Source organism: Myotis lucifugus, unplaced genomic scaffold (genome assembly GCF_000147115.1).
Source record: "Myotis lucifugus unplaced genomic scaffold, Myoluc2.0 scaffold_254, whole genome shotgun sequence".
NCBI classification, from domain to species: domain Eukaryota; kingdom Metazoa; phylum Chordata; class Mammalia; order Chiroptera; family Vespertilionidae; genus Myotis; species Myotis lucifugus.
In genome coordinates this window covers 1455546-1481041 of record NW_005871302.1, presented here as the reverse complement: position 1 = coordinate 1481041, position 25496 = coordinate 1455546, and the positions used below count along the sequence as shown (strand labels likewise).

Below are 25496 nucleotides of genomic sequence, written 5' to 3'. Positions count from 1 at the left end.
AGCTGAAAGAATCCAATCCTACTAGAATCCAGACGTGGACCAGGTTTCATAAAAATTTAATATCCATACACCACTTAGTTAGTATCCCAGCTAAGAATGCCAAACCTGAATCTAATCATGAGGAACCATCAGACAAACCCCAAATGAACAAGATCCTTCTTCTTCTTCTTTTTTTAATGTAATAAAAGACAGGAAGACTGAGGAAATTTTTTGCATTAAAGGAGACTAAAGAGACATGAGAAATGAATGCAGTACCTAATCTTAGATTGTATCCTGTGTGTGTGGGAGGGTTACTATAATGTTCATTATTGGGTCAATGGACAAAAATAGAATGCAAAAGGTAGATGAGAGAGAGACAGAGAGGATGAGGAGGGAGGGAAGTAGAGAGGGAAGGAGCAGATGATAAAGCAAATGGAGCAGATTTTTAGCAGTTGATGATTTTGAGTAAAGGATACATGAGTTCTTTGTACTATTCTTGCAACTTTTCCAAATGAGTTTTAAAAACATTCTGTCCATGAGAAGATCTGGACTCTAAGCCAAGCCCCTTTGCTAAATCCATGGTTGACCTTGAATATATCCTTTCCTCTCTCTGGGCCTCCTTTTCTAGTCCAGATGCTTCCTGAGCGCCTTTTAAATATGTTTTTATTGACTTCAGAGAGAGAGGAAGGGGGAGCAGGAGAGAGAGAGAGAGAGAGAGAGAGAAACATCTATCAGTTGCCTCCTGTACGTGCCCTGACCAGGGATGGAGCCTGCAGCCTGGGTATGTGCCCTGACTAGGAATCCAGCTGGGGACCTTTTCGTGCACCAGATGACACTCAACCAACTGAGCCACACCCGTCAGGGCCTAAGGTTCTTTATGGTTCTGGTAATCAATGTTCCAGGACTCTCAGGACGTTTCCAGGCAGGGCTGTGGAATGAAGATCACCTCTTGTTTTCCTTCAGGGTCTCTCACCCCAACAGTTATTTCACCACAAGTTTCTCCAAGGTGCCCACCCATGCTTCCATCAGCTCTCTGTTTTCCCAGCCCATCCCTGCCACTAGCTGCAGACCTAACTACTTTTTACAGCGCCCATCTTCCAGGAGGTTCTAGCATCAATAGGCACGTGCATTTATCCCCCAAGAAACTACAGCCCCCAAAAGGCTTTGCGGCAGCCTCACGGCGTTAAACACGAAAGAGAAAAGGCTTTTCAGCGCGGGTCAGCCATTGCATGGCTTTTTGGGAATTGTAGTTCATCTGCTAAGAGCCCTGAAACCAGGACGAGGCGGAAAGCCACCCTTCCCAGAATGCACAGCGCTATTCCTGACCAATCGGAGGCGCGGATCTTGGAAAGAGGGCGGGGAAGAGGAGGAGCCGCTTGACGCATGCGCAGTACGTGTGGCTGGGGAAGCCTTGTGGAGGTCAGAGTAGAAGCAGGTGAGAATGGAGGGGTACGGCTGTGGTCCGCTTTGGGCAACTCTGCAGTCCCTCTCTGCACTCCCATTAGCACTTGGGGAGAGCGGTGTGTATGCGCGGGTCCGCCTCGCGGGAAGCGGGTACGGGGCGAGCCCAGGACGAGCCAGGAGTTGCGTAGAGTAAGGGAGGTGTGTATGGGGGCAGGGTGAGGAATGATCCAGAAGCAGTGAGCAGTGGACAGGCTGAGTGGTCAGGGCTGGGCGTCCTGGCATTGGGAAAGGGATGTTTAAATGCCCGAGGAGCGATCGGGGTAGGCTCAGGCCCGGAGGGAACGAGGGAGGCTTTGAGGCTGAAGCGGACGGCGACCATGGTGCGGAGCGTTGGGAAGTTAAGTGCTGGAGTGGCTTCTATTCGGTCGGGCGCGCTCCCGCCCACCCGCTCAGCCCACCTGCCCACTTACTCTTCGTTATGTGGTTCCCGAATGTCATCCAGCTGTCGCTCCCACACCAGGTCATTCTTAACACCTGCTGTTGAGAAGCCGTATGATGAGGAGCTGAGCTGTGCCTCCTAGAATTCGACCTGTAGGTCTTCATCCTGGTTCTGCCACTTAATAGCTGTGTGATCCTGGGCTCCCCGTGTAACCTCACGGTGTGCCTCAGTTTCCTCACCTGTAGTAATCTATCTATGTCATAGGGGTTGGTGTGAGGGTTAGATAAATTGCCGTTAGAAGACCTTCTGATAGAAAGGTTAGCGATTCGCTATTTTCGCTGTGGGAATCACTATGTAGCACACTCTTTTGTTACCCGAAAGAGGACCAGCCCCTACTGTGTGGGTTCTTGACTTGGTGCAGAAAAAATTTCCCAGCATGAGTCCAGGTGACTGTGAGGGAACATTTAGTAAAGCTGGGGACAGTAGAACGAGAAAAGGCTGAGCTGAGAAGAAGCAACAGGAGAGCCGAGGCTGGGCTGCCCTAGCTCTCTGGGAAGGCAGGAAAAAGGGGATCTGGGGATCGGGTTCAGGGGTTAGCCTGGGATGAGGGGCTGCTGCCCATTGCTCCCCTGGTTGCAAGCCTCGTGGGGTTTAGATTACAGGGGTTCTCAACCTGTGGGTCCCAATCCCTTTGGCGATCGAATGACCCTTTCACAGGGGTCGCCTAAGACCATCCTGCATATCAGATATTTACATTACGATTCATAACAGTAGCAACATTACAATTCTGAAGTAGCAACGAAAATAATTTTATGGTGGGGTCACCACATGAGGAACTGTATTTAAAGGGCCAGAGGGTTGAGAACCTCTGGTTTAGAAGATGCATGCCTGTGGGGGAGGAAGAGCAGAAAGGGGATGGTGGGGCTGCTACCCAGAAGGAGAGCATGCGCTGGGTCCTTCGTCTTGAGGCTTTTATTTCTCTCTTGCAGGCAAGTATCTTAGGGGAAGTATCAGGGGAGGGTTTTAACAGAATATTCACCAGTTTTCTAGGTGCTCCGTCAGGGTCGTGGTGTTCACTGATTGGTCAGTGTCAGGGCAGGGGGTCCTTAATCAGTGCAGCTGGTCTTGGTATCACCCACCTGGTTTTGCTGCTTTTCCGGGTCTGGAGCCGAAATACAACTGAGGCCTAGATGTTATTTCTAGGGAGGTGGCCTTCCGTATCTTGCAAATTGCTCTGTCAGTTTGTTTAGCTACCTACCTCAGTTTCCCTATTTCACTTGTCCTGGCTTACTGGCCTGGCTCACTTTGAGTTATTTTTCTAAACCAAAATTGCACAGAACCAGCCTCACAGCCTCTCTCGGGGTCTGTTTGTCCGGAAGATGGGAGGGTGGTTTAGTGTGGTGCTAAGTTCCCTGTGGGTATCGAGCACATGCCTCAGCCCCGTGGGTTCACCAAGTGCTCCAGACCCCTCTTCTTAAGTGGTGGGAAAAGAAAAAAGCAGAGGAGTTGATGCGCCAGTTTTCCAGGAATGGGGAGTAAATAGCCAGCTGGAGAAGTGGATATTGTGTGGCAGAGAGCGCTCTCTGAGGATTTGGGGAGCAAGTTGTTTTATTTGTTTTGTTTTTACTCTCTTAGGTGTGTGTGGGTCCAGCAGAAGGAGACATGGCTGCCAAAGTGTTTGAATCCATTGGCAAGTTTGGCCTGGCCTTAGCCGTTGCGGGAGGCGTGGTGAACTCGGCCTTGTATAACGGTGAGGCTCCTTTGCTGGGGGGCTTCTGTTCGTCGGCACAGCCCACGGGACACTCCAGGTGGCAGTGCTGCCGAACGTGAATGTGTTTGTGACCGAGACGGCTCACTGCCATCCCACACCATACGGTTACATTGTCATCGAGCCCCTGTCCTTTTAGCCAGAGGTTCTCTCAGATCCTTTCTTCACAAGGAGCCTCCCAGTCTGGTTGCTGGTTGGATGTTTCCAGCTGCGCTAGTTCATTTGAAGGGATGCTGCACCCCCGGATGCTGCAGCGGACGGCCAGGATATTGCTGTCGCGCTGAAATGGAGATCTCATTTGTTCTCTTCTGCCCGTGGGAAGACTCAGCAGGAGCTGTAGGCCCGCGGTGACCTTGTGCTGAGCAGGAGCTTTGCTCTGCTGCAGCTGGGTCACTGCAGAGAAAATAGCTTTGAGGTGCACTGCCCGGCTTTGAACAGGATGGCAGGGGGTTGAGCTGGCTGTTCTTCCACTTTGCTGGGAGACCTGGTCCAGCAGTGGGATTGAACTAGGTTATCTCTAAGCCCCCCTCCAGCTGTGAAATTCTCTAGCTTTCACTGTTGGCAAGCAGCAGTAGACGGACTCACCTCGTGTGTGACATAGGTGATGTCCGACAAGAGGATTAATTTCAGAGTGGAGCTGTTTGGACCAACGATAATGTCCATAAAGCAGCCGATCAGAAAAGCCTGCTTGGCTTACATGGCATAGCTTTACACTCTGACCTTTTTCGTGTGTTGTTTGGTCAGTGTCCGTGTTTTATTAATCCTCCCCTGAGGATATTTTCTCCATTGATCCTTAGAGCGAGTGGAAGGGAGGGAGAGAGACAGAGAGACACATCGATTGGTTGCCTCCTGCATGTGCCCCTGGGGCACGGGGTTGACCCTGCAACTGAGGTAGGTGCCCTTGACCAGAATTGCACCCGCAACCATTCAGTCCGTGGGCCGATGCTCTAACCACTGAGCGACCAGCTAGGGCCACTCTGATCTTTGTGGCCATTCATCCCTGCATAATTATACAGTAATCCCATCACCAATTTCTCAACAAGACAGCTCTACAACCCCTCAAAACCTTAGGGGAAGAAAAAGCTTTTGGAAAGAAAGAGTGACACCTGGATGTTAGGGTTCTCATAGTGGGGGTGCTGCTTCTGGGACACGAGGTAAAATTGGAACCAGGTTGAACTGTGATAACAGTGAAGACTTCAGGGAGTTTTAGAAAGAAGTTTCGGGAGGTGATTTCTGGGTATGTGTTGATGGGAGTTTGGGGATGGGGTGGTTAATCAGAAAATCAGCAGCCAACTGTTTCCAGGAGAAAGGATGCTGAGGACCTATTAGCAAGGTCCTTGGGGAGACACATGGGACAGGAAGTGATTGCTTAGATTCATAGCTATTAGAAGCCTCTGGAGACCAGAAGTGCGGGAAGATGGAGCAGGAGAGGGGAGACTTAATACATGAACAGAAAGCACCAGGACCCTTTCCAGGGCGTGATTCTTTCGGTGAACGGGTGAGAGGAATTTCCTGACCCATCGCTATCCTCATTCCTAGTGGATGCTGGGCACAGAGCTGTCATCTTCGACCGGTTCCGTGGCGTGCAGGACATCGTGGTGGGGGAAGGGACTCACTTCCTCATCCCTTGGGTACAGAAACCGATTATCTTTGATTGCCGCTCTCGACCCCGTAACGTGCCCGTCATCACTGGTAGCAAAGGTGAGTCTCGCCTGTGGGTTCGGGAGAAGGGGGTGCTGTGGGATCCACAAGAGGTTGAACTTCACATAAGAATTCCTGGCATCTTTTCCGTGGAGAGTGGTACCTGGATTCATAGCAAGAAATACATACTTAAGGCACACAGACAACTGCGCACATTTAAAGAAACACACAAAGATCTGTTTCAAGAGTCACATTGTGACCCAATTGGAAAGAAATCTGAGGATGCCCTGCTCCCTCCCATTGGCTCTTCTTCCCCAGGATCCCTGGATAAACCCATTGGCGGCTCTGTTCGCCTCGCAGCTGACTCACCCTTTGCCTGACTTCCCAAGGCCTCTGTGCGGCCGTGCTGCCCTCCCGTCGTTCTCACAGGCGGAGGCCCACTTCCCTGGGAGCTGTGTCCTGGTGTCCGACACGCCACTGGCTATGCAGTGGGAGCCTAAAACGAGTTGCTGTCCTTGTCCCCCCCCATCCTGCTCATAGAGGTGCTCAGGCAGGAAGTGGCGTAGCAGGTGCCAGCTCAGCAGCCACACATCCACATAGTGAGAGGAGAGGGACACGCGGATGTCGGGGTCACCCCCGATGCCTTCCTCTGCTGGTGTGCACTTTCTGTGACTGTGCCTGGCTTTTTGCTGGGCAGGGGCTGGGGGTAGTTCAGAGATGACTAAAGCAGGGGCCTTAAGGAGCTCTGTCCAGCTAGGGAGATAGAGAAGTGCACAGACAGGTATCGTGTAGTGAGCACCGGAGCCGAGGTTATACGGCGCGTCGGGAGCAGAGAGGAGGGCGGCTAGCCCACCAGGGGTCGGGCAGGCTCCCGTGAGGAGCTTCTGTCTGAGCTGGGACTTTAGAGTGAGCGGCGTGTCGGGCAGAGGACGGAGGGTAAGTCTGTCCCGTAGCCCCTGGCCAGGGAGAGGAAGGGGCCTCCTGTGAGGGCCTGGCTTGCCTGCTTCCACAGAGGAAATCGGAGGTGGGGTGGGGTTCGTCGAGAAACAGAACTCTAACTTAAAAGCCTAGGTCTCAGCTTCCCACCTCTTGGGGGTTTCTTCTCTGCTGTTTTGCAGTTGTTCTAAGGATACTTCCTGTGCCTAGCTTCAGAACTGTTGGGAGGGACTCCAGAGATCAGGGGCTTGTGTTATGCATTTCCCACTTCCCTTGCCTGGTTCAACTGTCCCAGGGGTGCTTGGTCCATATTCTTGTTGACTGCGAGCCAGCAGTGACCGTGCGTCAGCTCCGAGCAGGCCTGGCTTGTGTTTCCCTCCTTGGTCCTTTGCCTGGGGAATGAGAGGTGAGCTGTACCAGTAGGTCAGTGGTTCTCAACCTTCTGGCCCTTTAAATACAGTTTCTCATGTTGTGACCCAACCATAACATTATTTTCGTTGCTACTTCATACCTGTAATGTTGCTACTGTTATGAATCGTAATGTAAATATCTGATATGCAGGATGGTCTTAGGCGACCCCTATGAAAGAGTCGTTCGACTGCCAAAGGGGTCGCGACCCACAGGTTGAGAACCGCTGCAGTAGATGATCCTGACCTCTTACATCTGTTGCGTTTGACCACGTGTTTGTATGTCTTCTCTGTTCGTTTCCTTCAACGTGCCTGGAAGTCAGATGAAATCATCCCTGTTCTTAGAGAACTAAGATGAGGTTGGCTAAAGCTTAGCGGAGTCGGATAATTAGTAACCAGCAGAGTGGGACTGCGGCCCAGGCCTTTGGACTATTGGTTCTGTCCAAAGTGGACTGTTTCTGCTGAGCCCACGGTAACCCCTCCAAAGCATGCTCCTGACCTGGGTCACGTGCACCAGGCCTTGGAAAGGCCTCGCCCTAGCATTCTTAGCATTGCCCTGTTTCCTTAAAACATCCCGTGTTCCAGACACCCCATAGCACCTGTTGCTTATATCGGGGGGCATTCAGGACGCACGGAAAAGCCGTCGTCACCGGACGCCTTTAAGAGGTTCCTCACTGGTGCTCTGCTGGGTTCTCTACCAAAGAACCCAGACATCTCTGCTCCATGCCCTCTCGGATTAGCAACTCTACTTACAAATTGTAGCAAATTGGGGGTAGGAGGTCCCCTCGGAGGCCACTGTGAGTTTTATTTCTAACTCCAGCATTTCCCCCTCCCTGCCCGAAGATTTGCAGAATGTCAACATCACCCTGCGCATCCTCTTCCGCCCGGTCGCTAGCCAGCTTCCCCGCATCTTCACCAGCATCGGCGAGGACTACGACGAGCGGGTGCTGCCGTCCATCACCACAGAGATCCTCAAGTCGGTGGTGGTGAGTGGACAGGGCCTGCGCCCCGAGCTGAGAGTGTGGCCCCCGAGCGGTCACTGAGGGGCGGGAAGAGCGTGGCAGGGGGCGGGTGGGGATGTGGCTGGTGGTTTTCTGGTTCCTTTTCCGCTCCCTCACTGTCCTGACCGGCTGCTCTGCCCTCCCCTGGAACCAGGCTCGCTTTGACGCTGGAGAACTCATCACCCAGAGAGAGCTGGTCTCCAGGCAGGTGAGCGACGACCTGACGGAGCGCGCCGCGACCTTCGGGCTCATCCTGGATGACGTGTCCTTGGTAAGACCCTTGCGGAGCCTGCCGGTGCGTGCTGGGGTGCCTGGCTCCCTTCCTGGGGAGACGCTGTTGGGTCCTGCCTTCCACGTTCCTAGACGTGAGACTTGAAAGCGTGGGAACTTCTTGCCGTGTGAGGCCCTCTCCTTGGGCTTGTGTTCAGCAAGGCCTCTTTCCCTCACCTCGGCCACACACTCTTGACTTCTGGCGCTGCCCAGGGGGGTGACCTAACCACGAGTGTTTTCACCATCCCAAACCGTGACTGGCTGTGCCTGCTCCCCAGAGCTCCCCGGGAAGCGGTGCCTTGTTGACCGTCTGACACAGGAGGAAACTGCCTGGTGAGACCGGAGAACACTCGGACAGTCTCTCTCCCCAGCGCAGACCTCCCAGCCGGACCCGCGGGCATTTCCCGGCACTTAGGGTCTGACGCTCAGTGATGTGAGCTGTGGGAACCCCCCGTGAAAGGCGATAGCGTGTAAATGAAGGGTTCTGCTCCCCAACGCCTGGTATGGGTGTGAGGGACGTCTCCGAGGACTGAGACTGCATATCTGTGTATTTATATACGCTGAACGCCGTAAGTCAGACGGAAAGCAATACAGGCGGAGTAGCATTTCAGATGGAGGAGGCGAGGGGGAGGTTCATGTTTCTAGATTCGTGGGAAAAACCATTTGGAGTGATTTGTTCAGGTAGTGAGGTAGTGTTTCCTGTTCGGTTCTCCGGTGCATCGCTAGGCAAAGGCACCATTTCCCCCTCAGCATCTGTGCAGCTGTTTAAACATCACACTCCAACACCCAGTGCTCGCTGCAGGGCTTGGCTCCACCTTGCATCCATTGCCCGCCATGGAAGGGCCCGTGGGCTCCCTCTACTGGCGAGATGCCAGGCTGCAGCCATTTGGCTCTGACTAGTGGTAATTCCTCAGGTTCTCACTGTTAACCCGCGCACCTCGGCTGTGGGGAAATGCTAAGTAAAAACCCAAGGAGAAGCCTGGCCTTTTGTGAGACTTTAACCACATGCTCCATTCTGGGGAAATGTGGGCTGACCACAAGAAACCATATCTAAGAGGTGTGAGAAGAAATTAGATTTCATGGGGAATTTGCTGCCCTCAGCTGGCCCTTTTAGAAAGAAAACTTATTCCTTAATTGCACATTTCATTTCTCATCTCTCAGGATTGCGTTTTCTTCCCCAAACGTTGACCAAGAGTCCAGAAACGGAGCAGGCAAAGTAGAACCGCTGCAGTGTAAGCGTCAGGGGTGTCCACAGTTCTGGGAGGCAGTGAGACTAGGATTGACTCTCCAGGAGGAAACTTGCGTTACTGATGCTTTTAAAGCAGAGGTTGGGAGAGTGGAGGAGGAAATAAAGACAGTAGAATTTGATAGCAAAACCAAAGCTACTTTTCCCTTTATTTCTTCCTTTTTCATAAAAGAAGTTGACAAATAAGTAAATCATTTCTAGACTCGCCATTAGGCATTCTGAGATCTGTTCCCTTTGTTTGCACGATCAGTAGAGGCAGTCACTTCGGCCAGGTCTCAGTTATTTATGTTCTTAGGGGATGTCTGGGTAATCCGAATTTTAAACCTTCTTCCTAAGCAATAGCTTTAGCTGCCTTCTCACTCTTTTAAACCCTTTACCAGAAGCGCTCACACCGGGAACACCCTGATGTGCGTCCCACGTTCTCCCGTCCTCTTCCTGTTTGGTGGTGGAGGTGCTGTGGGAAGGAAGGGGCTGGTTAGCCCGTAAGCGCGGAGCAGCAGGCTCTCGAACCCCTGAGAACCAGCTGCATCCCTCCCTCTCGGGGGCTCCACCTGGCCTCCCCAGGGGCATCAAAGGGCCTTCTGAGAGCGCTGGTCGTGGTGGGGGTGCTGGGACCCACAGGTCTCCTTCTCTAGGGAGGTGGTCAGTTGAATAGATACCTTCAGTGCCTGTGGGCCGTTTTCCATCTGAGATGGTTGCACTGAGGGTGACAGCATGATGTACGGGGGCAGCCGCGGGCTCCGGGTGTAACCTAGTTTGGACACAGCTATGGAGGTGGAAGGGGGATCCAGCCTCACGAAGCCTCCAGCTGCTAGAGCCATTCCTGGCCTTTCCCTCCAGCGGCCGCGGGGGCCTCGCAGCCACGCTGTCTGAGCAATTACACCGCCTCATCTTGCGCTCGCTCTCTCCCTTTAGACGCATCTGACCTTCGGGAAGGAGTTCACAGAAGCAGTAGAAGCCAAACAGGTGGCCCAGCAGGAAGCGGAAAGGGCCAGATTTGTGGTGGAAAAGGTGAGCGTTCGGCCAGATGGCAGGGGCCCCTCTCCCCTTTCTCCTGCGCTCGGCCTCCCCGTTTGCTGGGTGGCCTGGAAATTCATCATCTGTCATCTCTCCTTCCGGGATGGTTGGAAGGGGATGGAAGGGACCGTCCTCCTGCAACTGGTCCCAGAGTCTTTGGGGGCTAGTCAGGGATTATGTGAAGTTACGTTCCCAAATCACTGAAGGGCCATTTTTTTCCCTCCACTTCCCTAAGATCAAAAACACTTTCTACAAATAAAAATGTTTTTCTCCTGGCATATTTTCAGCTTCGCTGAGAGGTCATTTTTAACCGTAGTTACACAGTGAAAGCTGACAGCGAAAAGGATCAAATGTTGCACCAGATGCTCTGTCGTCACTGGGTTTGTTCAAACGCTAAGCCCATCCAGATGTGTCAGCGTGTGAGGGACACAGTGTATTTGCATAGCAGCCCGGTCTTCCCGGTCTCTGCAAAGGTGTATTTATTCCTTCCCACCACTCGTTCTCTGGCATTGGCATTGGCATTCTAATCCAGCGATTTCGGAGCGGTGTACCGCAGAGTCTAAAGCACGCAATGCCTGGCTATTTAGTCAGGGCCCTGACCTCTTTTCCCTTAGAGTGTCAAATAAGAAAATGACGACAGCCAACACAGTAGCCATCTGGTGTGAATGAATCAAAATTATACCTATTTTTTTTGTCAGATCACCAAAAAGTAAGGTGTGCCGTAGAATTCTAGCGGTTAGTTTATGTGTGTCATGAGATGAAAAAGGCTGAAAATTGTTGTTCTAATCCAACACCCCTTAGTCCTTGAAATGAGGGAAAAGAGGGACATGTGGGTGGCGAGCATTTAATGTTAGAGAATGTAAATTCTCTGAGCAGGAACTTTTTTTTTTTCTCTTTATATAAACTGCCTATCTCCGGAGCCTTAGACATGTGCCTGGAGCTACTAGGTGCTCGGTAAACATTTGTTGAGTGAATAGTCACAGAGCCTAGCGGTTTCCAAGTTGTGTTCATTTTATTGGCCATGCATTGCCGATAGCGGTCCTATTGGTAGGAGGATGGCAAGCCCAGGAGACCTCATCCTGGGTGCCTGGGTTCCTGGCAGCTCCAGGGAGCGCCGCACACGCCTGCTTCTCCGGCTTAGCGACGCTGGCTTTGGTGAAAGTCACTTTGACCTGGGACTGGAGGGAAAGAGGAGCCTGAGCAGTGATTCTACTTTTCTCGCTCTGTTTTCCTTGGCCTGGGATGCTCTGGCTCAGCGTAGGAGCCGGACTAGATTGCTGTTAATATTAAGACTTTGGGAAAAGACAGCTGTTTATGCAGCCGACAGAATGTATCCCTAACGTGATGAGAAGTGGGTGGTCCAGGTAGGAGAGGATTGGGTGGCACACAGTGCGTGTGGACCCCATCCGCAGGAGGAGGCGGCAGGTACCCAGAGTTCCTTGGGGCGTCAGTGAGGGTGCCCAGCCCGGGCCTGCGAGGCTATGGCCTGCCCTCCAGCGCCCTGAGGTGTGGTCTCGGTCTCTCCCCACCTCCCCGTCTTAGGCCGAGCAGCAGAAGAAGGCAGCCATCATCTCTGCCGAGGGCGACTCCAAAGCCGCCGAGCTGATCGCAAACTCGCTTGCCACGGCGGGCGACGGCCTGATCGAGCTGCGCAAGCTGGAGGCCGCCGAGGACATCGCCTACCAGCTCTCCCGCTCCCGGAACATCACCTACCTGCCGGCCGGGCAGTCGGTGCTCCTGCAGCTCCCCCAGTGAGGCCCGCCCCGCCCCGAGGAGTCTGAGCATCACGTTCCTTCTGCCCCTGCCCCAGAATCACTGTGACATTTCATGATTGGCTTAACGTGAAGGAAATAAAAGTAAAATCACTTCAGCTCTCTCATCACTCTTATCAGATGAAACTCTTTTGTTCTCATTTCCACCCACTTTCTTGACCCACCTCCCTACCCCAAACTGCCAAGTGCCTATGCAGACCAGCTTGACTCCTGTCCCAATGGGGGGCCCGCGGAGCTCTAGCCTAGGCGGAGGCAATTGGCAGAAGAAAAGCAGTCGTGTGTGTGGTGGGCTGGGGAGCGCAGTGGTCAGCCTGAGTAAACCGGTAGCCTGCAGCCCTCCGTCTACCAGGATTTGAAGACGCTGCCCGGCTGAACCGAGCACGCAGGCCTCCGTTTTCCAGCAGTTCTGCGCAGACCCAGCTGAAGAGGTGCCGGGCGGGTCAGAGAGGAAGCGGTCTGTCTCTTACCATAAGGCTGATTCTCTCGGGCCGGCGGAAGCAGGTGTGCGCGCACGGCATGATGGAGGATCTGCCCTGTGCAGGTGGGTGGGCTGGATTTGCTGCCCCCCCCCCCCCCCGCCCCGGGGCTCCTGAGCTGAGATGGACTTGGCCAGTGGGAGAGGAGGCCTGGACTGAGATGTGAGTCCGTGGAAGACTTCCTCTCCACCCCCACCTCGGTCTCCAACGCCCGGCGGAATTCCATCGTGAAGGATTGCATCCTGTGGGCTGGGCGTGCCTGCCAGGGACGTGCGTTCTGCGCTCCTGGCTCTGCTCCGGGGAGACTGCCCTCCTCGGCGCTGTGCCTGCGCTTTGAAGGAACGGCCTTGGGGAGAGAGCCAATGTGTGTAAACTGCCGTCAATAAATGGCACCCAGACCTCGCAGCTCCGTCTTCTGGGCTTGTTTTTCTGTCTGGGAGCCGTGGGATCTGAACAGTGTGTTCCCGCAGTTTCTGTGTGCACGTGTGTGGATGGCCAGCGGGGACGAAATCTCCAGCAAGGCGGAAAATGCTCGAGTTTCAGAAAACTCAGTGCCGTGTTCTAGATCCATCCCCAACCGGAAGTGAATGTCTGGTGTGAGGTGAGGCTTGTCATGAGATGGGCTCTCAGGTACCGGTGAGTGCAGGGTCACTGACTCTCCTCTGAGGCTTCGGGACCACTGCGAACTGGGAGTGGTGGGGCTGCCCAGCACTGTCAGCATCAGTCCCCTGACGGGACATAAAACACATGAGTGTGAGCCCTCTGCCCTGGTTTGGTTTCTCTGTACATGAGGTGGCTTCGGGGGCTCTGCTGTGAGTGGAGATGGCTTGTTCTGCTGTGCTTTGATGTAGAAATGGCATTTGCGAGGCCACGTTTTTGCAATTGGGTGGCGGGGAGGGAAAGCAGAGCTACAACTGAGAGATGAGACGACTGAGAGATGAGACGTGCAATCCTTTTAGGAATAAAGCGGAAGCCAGGACGTGCTGTGGGCGCGCGCACTGGCTGCTTGAACCTCTGCTCCCAGGTCCCGCACCTGGCCAAGGCGAGGGTCTCTGACCTCAATTCTGCATTTCCCTCCCACGGGACAGGGCCAGCTGTCAGCTGAGGAAGGCGGAGACAATGCACAGAGGTAGTTCTAGGGACCGAGTGCTCCCATCCTTGCACCCCACTCCCCTCCCTGGGCCTCTCAGCAGGGATTGAAGCCCTTTCCAGCCACCCCCCAATGACAAGTGCGCTCTGGGGTGCTGACCCTCGGCTGAACCTCAAACCTCCCACCAAAGCCGCATTCTGCCGATACTCCCACCAGCCTCCCATCCGGCCCACCTCCCTGCCACCTCCCCGGCGTCATTTATCTCAGGATCTTCCTTCTTACTTTCGTGTTTTTGCTGTAAGAACAGCGAGGCCTGCGAATGATAAGGTGCCTGGACTCGAAAAGACATTCGAGACTGGAGCAGAGAGAGCATAATTCCTAAAGCGGATCCAGGCCGACTCCCATTCCACAGCTGTCCTTTCCAGCCGTTTACGGCTTCGGATGCCCTTGGAGGGAGGGAGGGCCGGGCAGGAGGCTCCTCTTCCCCGGGACCATTTTAAGAGAGCAGTTGTGTTTCTTGCATTTGGCGGGGAGATCAGGTTTCAGGCCGCAGGTGTCCGCAAGGGAGCCCTCCGCAGCTTCTGGGTTCCTTCTGCCCCTGGTCGGCCTCTTCGCTGTCAGGCCCGGCTCCTGCTGGTTTTGCTGTTAGTCTCCTTGCCATGGGTGGTGCCAGCGGCAGCCCGGGGGCCTCATTCTGCTTCGACTTCCGCCAAGAAGTAATTCTTTTCACAAATGTTCAAGGGCGGTTAACTGGCTGCTCAGCCCGAGTCCCCTGATGGCCTCTGGGTTTCTCCAGAAGCTGCCACAATGAGCCTTTATCAGCTTGGGATCCTCTGGGCCGTGGATCAGAATCCATGTCCTGCCCTGGCCAGGGGAGGGGCAGGCAGGGAGGTCTCCTCTCTCCTGGGGTCAGGCTGAATAGTTCCCTTGTTCAGGTACCAAGGGGTTGCTTACTAAGCAGGCAGTGGACCCTGGACAGGGTCCTTATGCTTTATGCTTTACATAAATTCTCCCCGTGTGGACTAATGGCGGGGGTGGAGGCGGGGGGGGGAGTATTGTGGTCACTGCCAAGTGGCTTGATCCAAAAGACAGGGAGAGACAAGGAAATATTAGTCAAATCCCAACGTAGCAAATACAGTTCTAATAGGACATTCCAGCAATCCGCAGGGCTATGCAGATAGCACCTCCCTTGACCTTTGCCATCCGCCAGCAGCCCGCCCTGATTGAAAGTGACCTGGGTGGGACGTTGCTGGAGGCCTCCCGTTCATCCTGCTCCAAACTTCGTTTTCTAAAGCAGATCGCGTTCCCTCCCTCCTGCGGACACTCCTTGCTTAACAAAGCGCAAACGTCTTGTCCTGGCACGTGAGGCCCTCCGTGCTCGGGCTGCTAATTTTCCGGTCCAACTTTCCATCTCACTGCTTGTCTTCACAAACCTATCTAGCGTTTCCCGCCAAGTGGGGAGCGTTGTTGGAAAATGCAAGTGGGAAGGGGCCGTGGCTACCGGCCTTAGGCGAGGGTCGGGAGGTGGCGGGGATGCTGAAAGAACTCCTTTGTATGGGGCAGACTCATACGATGAAAAATCGCCCCCCGATAATGCCAATAACACCCCTATTGAAAGCAAGCGCCAAAATGAGTGCCTTGCCCTTGTCTGCACCCCCTTTGCTCATTGTCACTTCTTCCTGGACAGCCCTTCCCCCAGGTTGCACAGACTCAGATGTCCCCTACCCTTTCAGTCCCAGCTCAAGTCCTTTCTGTTCCACAGAACTTCCCCTGGTGTCCCCTGCTCCCCGTCCATTGCTTCTCCCGGGCCTGAACTCCTTGACCACAGTTCACGAGGCAGTCAGCGCTATCTTCTCTGGGTGGTAGTACCTGTGTATTCTCTCTCCTGCTCTCCATTTCCGGAGTGCAGGACACGTATGTGATTCCACATCCATTCCCCTTTTCTCTTCTTTCCCTTAACAAGCCAAACACGCCTGGCTCTTGATGGGAATTGCTGAATGTTGGGCGAATGCATAGATGAAGGAACAGAGAGTGCAGGACCGAGGTTACAAATGGGGGCTGGGAGTTAAGGCCCTGGCGTTCCCCTGTCACACCATCGCATGAAGTTACCGCAGCCTACTCAGAATCTGGGTTCTCAGGGTCTGGCCGGCCAACCCTCCACTAAAGCCCCACCCTGACCCCAGTCTCATCACTCCCTCCCTTCATATGGGCTCTGCGTGTGGACTGTCCCCTCATGGTCACCTGCCCACAGCTCAGTCTCTCTTGCTTCTGCCTGGAGCACCCCCCCGCGCCCCCCCCACACACACTTTTAACCCTTTGCGGTCCAATTTTATTTTTGGAATTCAAACAGTCTGGTCCAAATTAATTGACGGGATTGAATGTTGAACTGGTTTGCGGTGTCTCAGCCTCGACGTTGGACCTGCTCCTAGCGCCTGGTCTGTCGAGTCAGCCTCCACGTTGGACCGAAAAGGGTTAAAATACATGTATTTTTATTGGTTTGAGAGAGAGAGGACGGGAGGGGGGGGGAGAGAGAGAGACATCAATGTGATAGAGAAACATCGATCGCTTGCCTCTGGCGTGCACCTCTCCCGAGGATCAAACCCGCAGCCTGTGCGTGTTCCCTGACCAGGAATCGAACCGGAGACCTTTCAGGGCACGGGACAACGCTCCAACCAACTGAGCCACCCAGGCCAGGGCTCTCCTCCCCGTCTTTAAAAAATTTTTTTCAGTTACAGTTGACATCCAACATTGTGTTAGTTTCAGGTATACAGCATCGGGATTAGACATCTGTCTACCTTCCAAGGTGATCGCCCCGATACGTCTAGTACCCACCTGGCACCATCACAGTTGTTAGAATCTCTCCTCCCCTTTTCAATCCCTGTCCCAGGCCCCACTTAGAATCCCTCTTCTCCAGGAATGTACCTCTGGCTGACCTCTTGCTAGCTTTCCGTGCCTGTACGTCTCCCTTTGTAAAAAGGACATTGGCGCTGGAACTCTGGCAACACTGGGCCTGAGAACTGAACAAAAAAGGAGTGATGAGGCCTGCCCGGGACGGTGGAGGCTGGGAGCTTTGGCAAGGCCCAGATGCACGGAGCTGGAGAGAGAAAGGACGGAAATGTACTGGGCCTGGGGAAACCAGTTCACAGTTGGGAGAGAACTGTCTATGTTTGGCTGAAGGAGCTGCAAACACTTAGGTCAGGGATTGGCCAGCTACGTGAGCTGTAGGCCAAGCACATCCCTCCGCTCGTTTCTATACAGCTCACGAGCTGACAATGGTTTTTACCCTTTTAAATGGTTGGGAAAATATCTGAAGAAGAGTAAGCCCAGCCGGCATGGCTCAGAGGTTGGGCATCGACCTATGAACCAGGACAACAGCACTCCTTGCTGACCTTGTGCAGCACCCAGTTGGGATGGTCGTCCGGTATTTCTCGCTCCATAAAGCAATTCCATTTAGTGCAGTGGTTCTCAACCTTCCTGACGCCGTGACCCTTTAATACAGTTCCTCATGTTGTGGTGACCCCCAATTTCATTGTTACAAATTGAACATCATTAAAGCATAGTGATTCATCACAAAAACAATATGTAATTATATATGTATTTTCCGATGGTCTTAGACGACCCCTGTGAAAGGGTCGTTCGACCCCCAAAGGGGTCTCGACCCACAGGTTGAGAACCGCTGATTTAGTAGAAAGAATATGGGTTCTAGAGTTAGAAAGATTTGGGTTTGGATTCTGACCCTGCTTGGGAGATCTTGGGTAAATTCCTTGAATACTTCAAACATCTTTTTTTTCTTCTTCTCAAAAAAACTAAGGACGTGAATACCCACGCCGCAGTGTTGCTGAGGAGTGAATGAGAGGACAGATGTGAAAATGCTTAGCACGGGGCTCAGCACGTAGATGCTCCAATATTCTCACTCTCTTCCCTATTATGTCCCGGGGAGCAGCCTGCCTCTCCCCGGTGTCAGGGACCAGGAAAGTCCTCGGGAATCCTGAGATGGCAGCGGGCATCTGTGTGCCCCTGATACCATGCCAGCGATTGAGAAGGGACATAAGGCCCGTCAAGGGTCCGAACCTGGTCTGATTCATATGAGAAGATGCAGGAGGGGTTGTGCTCTGGGTCCCCTCCCAAGGAGCCCCGATGTCTTGAGGGAGGTAGCTTGACCTCTCATTCCGTAAGCTGTGTTCAGTCATTATTTGAGATCGAGGGTGCAGATTGGCCGCGCAAACTCCAGAGTGACTTTTTGTACAAGGGGCTTGTGCATTAGCCTTTGTTAGGTCACTGTTTACACGAGTCCCTTTACCTCTCCAGCTCCCCAGTTCCCCGTCCTTACATGGGGGGGTAGGCCTATCAGCTATTTGCCAGTTGATCTCGGAAGAGTAATGACGGGGAAGAGGTCCAGCGGGGAGTCCCTCCCTCCCCTGCTACAGCCAGAGCAGCGGGGAGTGTATCCGTCTTACGTGAGGACCTGGGTCACAGCTGTCATTGGAAGCAAGGGTTGCATGGCTGCACACGTTTGAAATCCGCTGTCCTAGGAGCTGTGCTCAAAGGTTCCTGTTCTCTCTCAAGTCAGACTGAGCCCCGCAAGGCTGTGCCTCGCTTCTCCACCAGGTGGCAGCAGCCTGCCTGCCGCTGCGGGTGCCAGGCCCGTCAACAAGCACAGGATGTTCAGAAAAAGATCCCAGAGAAGGGCCTGGGGCAGGTTAGCAGCCAGTGTGCAGATCACGGGTCCGGGTGACTTCCGGATGTAGAACCCCTTGGGCACCGGTGGCTGTAAACACACCGCTGTCCTGTCCCAAGCACCGGCCAAACTGGTGCTCCCCTCGCTTTGCCCCGGGGGGTGCCACCCAGTGTAGCTGTAACGCCTCCTTACCCCAGGGCGCTGGGTGCTCGGCTTTGGCAGACCTGAGGTCAGTTTGTGGAGCTCACCCATTTGTTAATGAATTAATAAGACGCAGAGGGGACTTCAGATTCTCTTTCTAAAGCCCCATGAGTTTTCTTCTAATTTCTTTAAAACATTTAGGAGGAGCAAAATTAAATGTAAGAGGCTGCCAGGCAATTGGGGGAGGCTTGACCTTGCATCTTGTGAATGCTCTTTAAATATATATATATATTTTATTGATTTCAGAAAGGAAGGGAGAGGGAGAGAAAGAAACATCTTTTTTTTTTTTTAATTGATTTCAGGGAGGAAGGAAGAGGGAGAGAGAGATAGAAACATCAATGATGAGAAGAATCACTGACCAACTGCTTCCTACATGCCCCGCACTGGGCATGGAGCCTGCAAGCCAGGCATGTGTCCTGACTGGGAACCGCACCTCAACTTCCTGGTTCAAAGGTTGATGCTCAACCACCGAGCAACGCCGGCCGGGCATCTTGTGGATGGTCTCGATGAATGAACAGACCTAAAAAGACAAGTGTTGTGTAAACAAGTTGGTCCATTCATTCACCCAGTGGTTGATTATTGAGTCCCCACTGTGTGCAGTCCTGGGCTATGTACTTCAGGCGATTAGAAGATGAATCCGACGCAGGTCCTTTATAAAGAGGCCAAAACAGCGTAGTCCAAATGCCAGGTGATCAGGTCCCGTGCATTGAGGTGCATTATGTTTTCCTTCTTCCTTCAGATTTCTGTTCCTCATTGTTTGGTTCAAGTCTAAATGTAAATGACAAGATTGTGAAATGGGGAGAGAGACAGAGAAAGGCGTGGTTGGAAGGAAGCCAGAGACAGCGCAGACGCTTGCCATCAAGAGTCCGCAAAGTGGAGTGTGGAACTGGCTATTCTGTCTGTTACCGATGCGTACAGACCTCAAAGCCAAGCCTTTTCCCCGTCTCCTCCCCTCAGTTTTCCTGGAGAAGGTGTGAGCCTCTCTCTACCCTGTTTCATTCTGCAAATGCACGCTGCCTGATTCTTTAAGCCTTAAAAATAACACTCAGTGATCTAATACTCCTCTCTTGTAAATAATAGGGGCATGTGAAGAATAGAACAGAGTGAATCATAATGCCATTGCCCACAGGTAATATTTTTTAAGTATGTAAACATCACGAAAAAATGCAAATAGTACAGAAAGATAAACAGTGAAAAGTGAAAGCCTTCTCACGCTTTTCTCCCACAGTTCCTGTCCCCCAGAGGAGCTACTGTTAGGATGCGTAAATTTCCTTCCAGAAAAAAGTGAGGCATTCCGCAGTACGTGCATCTCTACGCCTCGGAGAACATTCCTCCGCTCTTCTGATTATTGGCACAAAAGGGATTACACTGTTCTGCACCTTGCTGTTTTCACTGATCAAAATATCTTGGTCATGTCACCACAATAGCACATACAAATCCACCCCATTCTTCTTCTTTTTTTAATATATTTTATTGATTTCTTACAGAGAGGAAGGGAGAGAGATAGAGAGTTAGAAACATCGATGAGAGAGAAACATCGATCAGCTGCCTCCTGCACACTCCCCACTGGGATGTGCCCGCAACCCAGGTACATGCCCTTGTCTGGAATCGAACCTGGGACCTTTCAGTCCGCAGGTCGACGCTCTAGCCACTGAGCCAAACCGGTTTTGGCCACCCCATTCTTTAAAAATATTTTTATTGAGTTTTAGTGAGAGAGGAAGGGAGAAGGATATATAGAGAGAAACATGAATGCGCCCCCTACTGGGGATGGAGCCTGCAACCGGACATGCGCCATGACTAGGAATCAAACCGACAACCTCTTGGTGCATGGAACAACACTCAACCAACTGAGCCATACCGGCCAGGGCCACCCATTTTTTTTATAACTATATTTTTATTGATTTCAGCGAGGAAGGGAGAGGGAAAGAGGTGGAAACATCAATGATGAGAGAGAATCATTGATCGGCTGCCTCCTTCACGCCCCATATTGGGGATCGAGCCCGCAACCCGCACATGTGCCCTGACCAGGAATCTAACCGTGACCTCCTGGTTCAACCACTGAGCCACGCCGGCGGGCCCACCCCATTCTTTTTAATGGTTACACCCTTTCCCTGGGATGGCTCTATCATGTTTTGTTGTCACCAGTAGGCTTCTGCAAACCTGTTGGTGGTTTTCATGTATTTCGCTGTTGCAAACAAAACCACAATGCATGCTGCCCGATTGAAGGGGCCCAGTGATCTCTGCACCAGATTTCCCTCCAAGGCCAACCAGCGGAACCCAGGGGCCTAGGAAACAGCCCTCGGGGTGGGGAGATGGCAATGCCTGAGCCCCCAGAGCTGCCCGAGGCTCCCTGCTGTGAATGTGTGACTCTGACTTCTTTGCGGAAGTCATTACTCCACCTCCTGTCCCTGCCACACTGGCATGGCTTCCCCCAGGCTAGCCACCCCGGCGTGGCTGCCCTGGGCTGGAGTCCCTGTATCTCCCAGCTGGTTGAGGGCTCACTGGGTTGGCGGGCGGGCGGGCTCACTGAGGCTCTTGCCTCAGACCAAGGTTGCTCTGATTAGCTGGTGTTCATGGCCACACGATGCTGCTCTGAGATTTACAAACAAACAGGAAGCCAGTCCACTTCCTCCTTGCTGGGGCTGGTCCCCCCGCCTTGGCGCCCAGTTAGCCCAGGATTCACAAGGCAGCTTCCTGGCAGAGGTGGCAAGGGAATCCTGGGGCCCCACCCAGGACAGACTCCCCAGCTCTCTGCCCCTATGTGCCCAGCTGGACAGCCTTCCTGACAAGCAAAGGGAGGCCCAGGTCTCTCCTGTGGGGGGAACCTGTCCTGATAAACCCCACCCTGGGTGGGGCCCCTTCCTCCTTCGGTTCTGAGATGGAGCTCTGAAGCTGTAGTAGCCGCTCTCTGGGGGTCTGTGGTGGGAGACGTTTCTCCCTGAGCCAGTACCCGCCCCGCAGGCTGCTCTCTGCTCCTGGGAACACCCAATACATGTCTGTCGACTGAAGGGCTGACCAACTCTACCAGGAGTGCCAGGGGGCAAGGGAGAGGACAGGGCTGCAGTCACAGCTCACGGTGGGGCCAGAAGGCTTGCTACTTGGGACCAGGGGCAGCTGAACCAGGAGGGAGTGGTGGGCACAGTTACAGGTGTGAGGCCGAGGTGCGGCTGGGGCGGGGGAGGCTGGAGGTGAGAGCTGCAAATATTCTGTCTGGTGAACAAGTCCAGAAGGTCCCCAAGGCCCCACGGAACAGCAGGTCCCTGCTTTCCGATCAGTTAGTTACTAAATACATTATACACGGGCGCCCGTTTCTTAAGGAATTAAATTTTTTAAAAACACAGTCAACATGAAAAACAACGCTGAGCGTATTTAATCCTCTGCAGTGACTCAGCGCAGCAGGCGCCTCCCTCCCTGCCTGGGGCGATCATTAGGCTCATCAATGACTTTAGGGAACATTAGCCCTGGGCCCAGCAGCCCGTGAGTCACTGCCAGTTGCTGGAAAAAGAAAAATCTCTGATATCAACTTGTTTAGTTGCTACTGTTCAGAAAGCTGGGCGCGCGCACACACACACACACACACACACACACACTCACACACAAACAAACTTAAACACAAACCACCAGAACCCCGAAACTCTAAAAGCCCCGTCTGCAGCTTCAAACACAGGTTTCTCCGTTAAGCACCTGGGCTGCGGAAAAGCTGAGCCTCGTGGAGGTGAGAGCAGCAGGTGAGGGTGGAGTGGAGAGCCGGTGGGCCAGGGTCGGGGAGGAGGCCGGTGCAGAGGAGGCCCTGGTAGCAGAGGCCTCCGGGAAGGTAGGGAGGGCGGGAGGCAGTGCCCAGCTCCGAAGCCGAGCGGAGACTGCAGACCAGGAAGCAGCAGCCCCGGACACCCCCTAATGCTCCGAAGGGCATCAGTGATGCGGGCCGCACGGTGGACGGAGAGATGGCCCTGGGGCTGGTCCAGGGACTCCTTGATTTTCACCTGGTTCCAGGTCCAATCTCCGCCGCATCACCTGTGGGGGGTGAGGGGGGGGGTTGGAGGGGCGGACTTTGGCTCCCTGCGTGCAGTTTCTAAAGCGTCAGCCCACAGCTGCTTTAGGGCATTTATTCCAGAAGCAGAGAAGGGACAGCTTAACAGAGACGGGTAAGGGTGAGGGCCAGGCTGGGCCCGGCAGCGAGAGACACAAATTGTAGGCTCCGAGGCTGGCCAAATGCTCCCAGCCCTTCCAGCGCACAAGCAGCCCCACCCAGGACCAACTGGACAGCGAGAGGAGTGGAAACCTCAGGTTAAAAATACCCAGTTGGGTGTAAAGAGAAAGAACAGGAAGGAAGTGTGGGGAGGCAAGGCAGACTAGACAAAGAGCCTCTGAGAAGGAGAAGATGTTAACAATGGCCGGAAGCTGAGCAGGTAGACCAGGTAGGGAGCGGCCTCCAGGTGCCTGGGGGCTGCTGGGCAGGGAATGGGGTCATGGGCATGGGTCAGGCGGGCCCTCCCAGAGAAATGACTCGGGCCACTGAGACCAGGAGTCCCATCCCCTCGGTGCCTCTTGGAATGAAGTGGGCTGTCAGAGGGCCTCCCTCTAGGACAGTGGTTCTCAACCTTCTGGCCCTTTCAATACAGTTCCTCATGTTGTGACCCCCAACCATAAAATTATTTTCGTTGCTACTTCATAACTGTAATGTTGCTACTGTTATGAATCATAATGTAAACATCTGATCTGCAGGATGGTCTTAGGCGACCCCTGTGAAAGGGTCGTTCGACCACCAAAGGGATCGCGATCCACAGGTTGAGAACCGCTACTCTAGGAGGTAGGGTGTGGGTGACCGGAAGGGAGCCTGCCATGCCTGTCATTCTCTCTTGTGGGGGAGATGGGGGAGGAGGATTCCTAAGCCAGCAGACCCTCAGCCCTGGGCGGGGTGGCAGGTTTCAGCTGGCCTTGGGAACAGCAGCCACCTCGGGGTGGAAGGGGGCGCAGCGGGAAGGCTGAATGAGGGGCATAGCACTGACCCTGTCATGGAGGTTAGGATCCCAGCTCTGGGTCCCAGATGCCGAGTTTGACTCCTGACTCTGTCCCTTACCAGCTGCATGACCTTGGACCATCACAGAACTCCCCTGTGCCTCAGTTTCCTTGTCTGTAAAGCGGAGATGCCAGCAGCGCTGAGCTCACGGCCTTGTGGTGAAGATTAAGTGAGTGACTATATCCAGTAGCTGTTAGTTCGTCGCTTTTTAAGTGTTAGCTATGGGGGTGGAGTAGGGGGCAGGGCAGGTGGTGGGTGGGAAAGAAGTTCCTAACATCTCCTGTCAACCAACAGCCCTTCACAGAGAGCCTGCCCCCCTGCCCCCTCACCCCTCCCCATCCTCCCCCCAGGTTAGGAGGGCGCGGCGGAAGGAGGGTATAGAGAGAAATAAAACACCTGCTCAAGTGTTCAGGAACCAGTATCTTAAGGGGGATCCCAACAACTAAACAATCCCGTGTCAGCGTAACGGGGAGAGTTCCCTACCCAGCACTAGGGTCAGAGGGATGGAGCCACTTTCTCTGCCCTCGGAGCTTGGAAGGCGCCAGGGAAACCGGGCTTAGAAGTTGTCACGGGATTCAGCAGGCCGAGAAGAGAAAACACAGAAGAGAGCTGTCCTAGCATGAGGGAGCGTGGTACCCGAGGTGGTGGCTCCCGGGGGTTGGCTGAGGGTGACCCTTGGGAAAGGCGAGTTGGGCCCGGCCTTGCAAGCACTGCCAACAGTTCTCACGTTGTCCTGTAGGCATGAGGCCAACGGAGAGACTAGGAATGGGGAAACCCAATCAGATTGTGTACTTGAGAGATTTCTCTGGCAAAATGTGGAGAGGAAATGAGATCGGAAGAGCTTGGTGGCAGGGAGCCAATGGCCCGGCAATGGTCAGGGCCAGGGGGGACCCTTAGAAAGCGGACTTATTTGGGAAAATGACGAGGAAGGAGGGAGACGGACTCTGTGGCTTCCAGTCTGAGTAATGGAGCATTTAGTGGTGTCTTTCATGGAAACAGATAATGGAGGGAGGTAAGTGGACTTTATAAAGAGGGTTTTAGAGGAGAGGTAAGCTGGCTGAGAGAGCCAGGAGGGCCCTGGAGATGTTAGAAATGGTAGGTACAGGGACAGAAATGAGGACTCCCTTTGGATGAGTCAAGAAAGCTTCCTCTCATTTTGACCTGTGGATGGACACTGAGACGTGGGCCATGTGTGACATGTGGAATGTCCCGGAGGGACCCCTGGACGTGCCCCAGAGGGGTGGACAGGGCTCCCTCACTCTTCTGTTTATGGCTAGAAAATCGCAAAGTGTCACAATATACCTTGCCTGGTACAATGACATTATGGACTACTAGAGGCCCGGTGCACGACATTCATGCACTGGGAGGAGGGGTCCCTCAGCCCAGCCTGTGCCCTCTCACAGTCCGGGACCACTTGGGGGATGTTTGTCTGCCACGGAGGCGGGAGAGGTTCTCACCACTGCCGCTGCACTCGCCAGCCATGAGCCCTGCTTCTGGCTGAGCAGCGCTCCCCCTGTGGAGTGCACTAACCACCAGAGGGCAGCTCCTGCATTGAGCGTCTGCCCCCTGGTGGTCAGTGTGCTTCATAGCAAACGGTTCTACTGTCCAGTCGATTTGCATATTAGCCTTCTATTATATAGGACTAGAGGCCCAGTGCATGAAATTCATGCACTGGAAGGGTCCCTAGCGGTGCTGGCCGGGGCCTCTCTCTCTTCCCTCAGCCGCCTGCCACTGCTGCCAGCCAGGGCCTCCCTCCCTTCTCCCGAACGGCCCCACCCCTGGTTGAACTCCCAGACAACTCTCGGTTGAGGGGTCAATTTGCATACTACACTTTTATTATATAGGATATTATCTAACTTGACCTAAATTCACCTTCACAAAATGAATAATGGGGTTAAGAATATTCCTGCATGCCCTACCTGGTTTGGCTCAGTAGATAGAGCGTCAGCCTGCAGACTGAAGGGTCCTAGGTTCGATTCCAGTCAAGGGCACATTCCAGGTTGTGGGCTTGATCCCTGGTAGGGGGCGTGCAGGAGGCAGCTGACCAATGATGCACTAATTCATGCACGGGTGGGGTCCAGCTGGCCTGCCCTGATGGGAGGTGATCAGGGGTCGGGTTGGCTGTGGAAAGGGGCCGTGGGAGGTTGGCTG

The 25496-nt window shown here is 53.7% G+C and overlaps 1 protein-coding gene across 2 annotated transcripts; it reads left to right on the top strand.

Annotated features, from left to right (window-relative positions):
• Positions 1 to 1332: 1332 nt before the first annotated feature.
• On the top strand, positions 1333 to 11996 carry PHB (prohibitin). Of its 2 annotated transcripts, none has more exons than XM_006098942.3 (7): positions 1333 to 1414; positions 3458 to 3572; positions 5130 to 5291; positions 7418 to 7560; positions 7730 to 7846; positions 10007 to 10102; positions 11651 to 11996. In XM_006098942.3, exons 2-7 carry the CDS (start codon positions 3485 to 3487, stop codon positions 11861 to 11863), a joined length of 819 nt encoding a protein of 272 aa, XP_006099004.1. In that variant the 5' UTR covers positions 1333 to 1414; positions 3458 to 3484; the 3' UTR covers positions 11864 to 11996. The 2 variants fall into 2 exon arrangements, with proteins under 2 accessions (XP_006099004.1, XP_023618357.1); XM_023762589.1 differs by lacking the exon at positions 1333 to 1414 and adding an exon at positions 1621 to 1781.
• The last annotated feature ends 13500 nt before the right edge of the window (positions 11997 to 25496 follow it).

Coding starts and splice junctions, on each gene's coding strand:
- PHB (XM_023762589.1), top strand. CDS start 1,761: ATGGTGCGGAGCGTTGGGAAG. Junction 7,847..10,006: donor TCCTGGATGACGTGTCCTTG/GTAAGACCCTTG, acceptor CTCTCCCTTTAG/ACGCATCTGACCTTCGGGAA. Junction 10,103..11,650: donor CCAGATTTGTGGTGGAAAAG/GTGAGCGTTCGG, acceptor TCCCCGTCTTAG/GCCGAGCAGCAGAAGAAGGC.